Source organism: Gavialis gangeticus, unplaced genomic scaffold, assembly GCF_001723915.1.
Source record: "Gavialis gangeticus isolate Ggan-Ray unplaced genomic scaffold, GavGan_comp1, whole genome shotgun sequence".
Lineage (NCBI taxonomy): Eukaryota > Metazoa > Chordata > Crocodylia > Gavialidae > Gavialis > Gavialis gangeticus.
The window spans coordinates 58,297,620-58,302,758 of NW_017729022.1; the positions used below are offsets into that span (position 1 = coordinate 58,297,620).

The 5,139-nt window shown below is 43.8% G+C and overlaps 1 protein-coding gene across 1 annotated transcript in view; it reads left to right on the forward strand.

Annotated features, from left to right (window-relative positions):
- CCDC38 (coiled-coil domain containing 38) overlaps positions 1-5,139 on the forward strand; it is a gene marked incomplete at its 5' end in the record, with an annotated part of 54,511 nt that overhangs the window by 35,784 nt on the left and 13,588 nt on the right. The window contains one exon of the mRNA XM_019515056.1: positions 51-161. Within this exon, the coding sequence (XP_019370601.1) occupies positions 51-161 (111 nt within the window). The remainder of the gene's footprint in view (positions 1-50; positions 162-5,139) is intronic.

A 5,139-nucleotide genomic window follows, 5' to 3' on the forward strand; every position in this document is an offset into this window, starting at 1 on the left:
ATGACAATAAAATGAATACCTGGTTACCAAGAAAAATGTAGATTAAGTAGGCTGAGACAAATAGAAAATCGGGTTGAGGAGCTGTGTGATATAACAGAGACCATTCCAAAAGAAACTATTGAAGCAATTGAGAAAACTAAGAGAAAGGAAAGAAGACAAAGGTAAGAGGAATGCCAAGTATACTTAAAATAAATAGACCCTTTCTTGGTTTTTCTTCTGAACATTCTTTGCTAGGAATTGAAGCATTTAATTAATGGAGTGACTGTCAATGAGGGTACCACAGCACCCTGGGATGCCCTGAGATCCTTTTAATGATGGTGTTAGAGTATGATACTTGATAGCACCATTAGCACTGCTAGGTGTAAACACATGATTCACAAGATAAACCCAGAGGTTTCAAATAGGAATCCATAGTGTTAAAAGCCACTGTTGTGGTCTTTGAGTTCTTTGCAACAGAAGAATTACTCTGTTCTTTTCCTGTAGTCAAAAACATGAGTGAAAATTAAGAGTTGGCATTATCTGAGGGTGTCTTGAGTCTAACAAGGGTGCATGTGGCAGGGCACTGTTTGTGCCTGCCACTTTAAGACCTGGGGCCAAGCAGCCAGCAGGTGCTTAACTGTGGCGGCCATTTTAGAGCTCTGGCCACCCATATAAACAGGGCATTTTGCAGCTGGCTGGAGGCACAGCAACATCACCTGGCAGCAAGTCTTCATGGAACACACTGGAGGTAAGGGAGGAGTTGTAGCGGATGGTCAGGAGGCTCCTGGTCCTGGGCACAACCTAAAACTGCACCCTGCTGAGAGTGGGTGGCCTGGCGGGGCTCTCAGTGGCCTTGGTGGGGCATTTCCTGGTGGAACCTCCAGGAAATGCCAGGCCAGTTACCACCCTGGTGAAAGGTGGTTTGGGGTACCTTAACCCCAGCCCCCACAACCAGGTGGGTCACCTGCTACTAGGGCCAGAAGGCAGACCCAGGAACGAGAGTGGGGCTAGAGGCTTGGAGGCTTGATTTTTAGAGTACCCTCGACTGGTCAATGCTGGGGCCAGGACCAGACCAGTCAAAAGGGCCAGGAGCCCACTGTGAGGGACACCCGGAGCTGAGGGCCTGGGGTTCTGACTGGCCTTGGAGGCGAGGCCAGGGCCTGTGTGGACAAAGGTCCCGAGGGGACCGCGCCCGAGAGGGGAGATGATTCAGGGAGCTAGGCAGCCCTGAATGAGGGCAGGGTAGGCTGCCTGAATGGAGGGATCCTCCTGATTGGAGGATTCTGGGGCTCAGTGTGGGGGCCAGTGCCAACAAGAACAGTGGATGCCATCTGCAAAGCATGGGCTGCGGTGTAGGGCAGGTACAGAGCTGCAGATAGCGCACCCTGGCATTGGGGCAAGGAAATGGGCAGCCTCCCACTTAATTAACAACAATTAATTAACATCAAGGCATGGTGGGCGAGAAGGCGTGTGGTTAGCCCAGAAACAGGTGAGCAAGCCAAAGACAGATCTGTTCTGAGAAGGCCCCCTGTTACAGTGCCTTAAGTGTGAAAAGGTTGAGAACTACGGAACTAATAGTCTGTCTTGCTTTAAGTTGAGTCCCCCAATAATTCAATTCTGTCCATGGAAAATTTTATAAATTGGTTATGATTTTCCATGGATAGAATCTAATTATTGGAGGGTTGTCTTAAATTCACGCTCTCTCCCTCATCACTGCACCAGGGAAGGCAGGGGCAGGGGGTAGGGGAGAGGCTCTGGGGAAGGCAGTGGTAGGGGGCAAGCGTGGGGGAGAGCAGGCAGCTTGACACCGCCCTCCCGCCGCTGCCTCTCGCCCCTCCTTCTGCTGATTTCCGCCCTGCCTCCCCATACATCTCTAGCCCTGGTATCCTCTGCTGCCCTGCTTGTCCCCTCCCCCCTCAAATTCCCCATTGCTGCTTACCCTTGGCTCTGGCATGGCTCCCACCAGGGGCACAGACCACAGTCCCAGCCTGGTCCTGCAGCAGCCACCTGCCCCCCACCTCTCATACTCAATTTCCATGTTAAATGGATCTTGTCTTGGACTCGAATAAATACCCTAGGCCTTGCAGCTTCCTAATATATTGTGCTGTTTATAACACTTTTGCTGTAATAGGAGTTCCTGTTGCAAACACACAGAGGATATGGGAGACCTGGTTATTCACCCTTTCCTTGGAAGGACAGGCACATATAAACTGATTCTCAGCCGTGTGTGAAGGCAGCGGCACTGCCAGAATTAAAAATTACTGAGGCACATCCTGGTTGTAATTGGTGTTATGCTCCCTTAGCATCCAGCAGTGGGTCATCCATTTTACTGTTAGTAAATGGATAACTGTATGTGATTTAGCATCCCATCCAGTCATGGAATGATAAAAACAATCAGGATAGTTGCTAGAGCTTGTTCCAGCCCCGCTGAGTTAATTGGGAGCAGGTCTGAAGTCATGCATTATAGGCACAGAAGGTAAAAAGAAACAAGCCAGTCATGTGTTATAGTTCTGCTCTTTAGCTTATGGATCTCCTGGTTGGTTCTTAATAACGTGTTACCTGGAAGTGCTATATTTTGTGACTACATACCATTAGAAACAAATGAATTGAATATTTTTCCTTCCTGTTTGCTTTTATTATATTTCCTTTTATTAGCATATAGTTTTAGGCACAATGTGTGATATGCCAATATTCCCAGTGTGGTCTTATTGTGCTGAAACTCCCTATGGGAGCAAATATGTTCACAAACACCCTCTGTCATTATAGTCAAAACCAGAGGTTACCATAGATCAGAAAAACAGATCATTTAGCATGATCAGTCACTCATTTGGTTTTATCAAAAGCTATTAACTTTTTAGTATATTAAAAACTCTGGAAATATTTCTGTTAATGTTATGTTCTGATCCTATTAAAAGACCTTAGTTGTATTTATGCACTCTAAAGTGTTGTTGGTATCAGTTTGTTTTCTACTTTTGGTGCAAATTTTGGTCTACACTTGCTATATTTATGTAACGCAAAGGGTTTTGTTTTACATTGCAGGTCTTATATAATGAGCTCTGTGCATGTTTATTTGCATACAATCAGTGATATATTTCTTTTTAGTAGTCTTTCAGTAAAAATTCAAGTTCCTTAGCCTTTCCAGTCAACACACCAGATGTATCTGTTGAAACAAGGTCATGTTTAAAAGTTTCAGTACTTCAGACTGTTTCTAAATGATCCCTTACAAAAACAACAAAGCCTGCAATCTGGCTGCTCTCCAGTGGCAGGGTGCAGGATGTCTGTTCTGGAGCACCAACAGTTCATTTTAAATCAGGGAGTGTCTGCCTCATTCAAAACATCAAACACAAAAACTGTTTGCCTTTTCCAAATAACAGCAGATATTTTCTGTTCTGCCAAGTGGTGTCCTCTCCCCAGTTTTAAATTGCCAGAAGGCCTTTCTTTCAGGAAGGTTTTTGTCTCAAAGAATGAATGGTGCTCTCTTAAGCATGCACTGCTAGTGGACACTTAAGCACTTCTAGCACAGGAGGAAGGGACTAAAAGGAAACATACCCATTGCCACAAATCAGCAGGAGGTTTCCTCTCTGCAAGGCAGAGATATTTTTTTTTTCCTTATCAGAGGGCCTGAGCAGATTGTGCAACCTCCTCTGAAGCTCTGATTCTGCAGGCAGCAAACCCCAGGAATATGTTACATGCAGGAGTATTTGCAAGGCCAGAGCCTAAAACATAGGGCTTGACCATTGCTCTCCAATGCACTGCCTGCTATGCAGTTAGTAAACTTCAATTTGTTTTTTTTTCCTGGCACTATTTAAGGATTCTACTGAATTGTGGAAAAGTTACCATCTGTTCATTTGTAGATGAAAACTTACTCTCTTCTTTTTGCATTAAACTGCAGTCTACAGTCTAGTAGGGTAAATTGTTGTACTATGCTGCCCTCTTACAGGATTCATCAGCGCATGAACTTCTTAAATAAAACACTAAACACATTCAGCAGCATACTGTTGTTGTACACTAGTTAAAAGGGAAGAATAAGAATTTTGTGAAGGCTGTTTGCTTTTTCCTTGCACAGTACATTTGAGTTTTTTGTGTTATAGTCTGACTGTCCAGTGCAGGGGGTGAAGGCACACAGTGCCAAAATGTAAGCCTAAAAGAGGCGCTCTAATTTAGCCGCAAGAGGGGTTCTTTCTTCTTTCCTTGCTTCTAGTTAAGAGAAATGTTAAAAAAGCTTTTGAGCACCAAAAGGTCACTGAGGTGACTTGAAGGGTATTTTGTGTCCCAAAGCTTGTGTAACAACTCTCCCAACAGTATAGTTGATCTAAGAAACAGATGTTACCACATAAGTCTTGCTTCTCTCACAGTCTGTGATACTACTATTACTAACCATCATGGCTATGATACTACTGTTGTTTACTTGCAGTGTCAGATTAATCAGTCAAATTGGAATATGGGGAAATTCACATCTGGTTAATTTCTCTTTTGCAAAAAATTCAGTGAGAACTATAAGGTCCTCACTGGTGTGGCAATGCTTTATTTCCAAAAGCAGCTCTTCCTGCAGCCTCCTTACCAGCATATTGTAACATTAACTCCATTTAGAATTTGTAGGGGAAGAAGAGCCACACGTGGACCTGTAAAGTCACATCCTATGATAGGTAATGGCAACCCATCTCAGTGCTGCTGAGGCCGTACAGTTTTAGCTTGAGAGAATGGTACAAAATGGTATGGCTATAGATACTAAAAATACTGCTGCAAGGAAAAAAAAAAGGCAAGAAAAGAAAATGATTGATTTGATGTGGAAATAATGCATAACCTACCAGCTTTCCCCAGGCCCCACTCATGATAGCTTTTCTTTCCTTCCATCCTGCAAGTTTGACAGAACTAAGCTGTCTCCATCAGTTCCTCAATGGATCCTGTCTCTGAGACCTGAAACAGCACAGTTCCCATAGTAAAACTATGTAAGCCTCAATTACAAAAATTCTAATCTACAACTTCCTTCCAGTCCTTTCTCTTTAAGTCAGTTTGCCAGCAACTCGGGATAGTAACTTTCTTGCACAAAGATGACAGCTCTTCATTTTAAAACCACTGTATTTACTGCCTCCAAAATTAGAGACAAAAAAAGTTTGTGTTAAAGTTGCAAGCCTCTTTTTGCTTTGTTTTTTTTTTTTT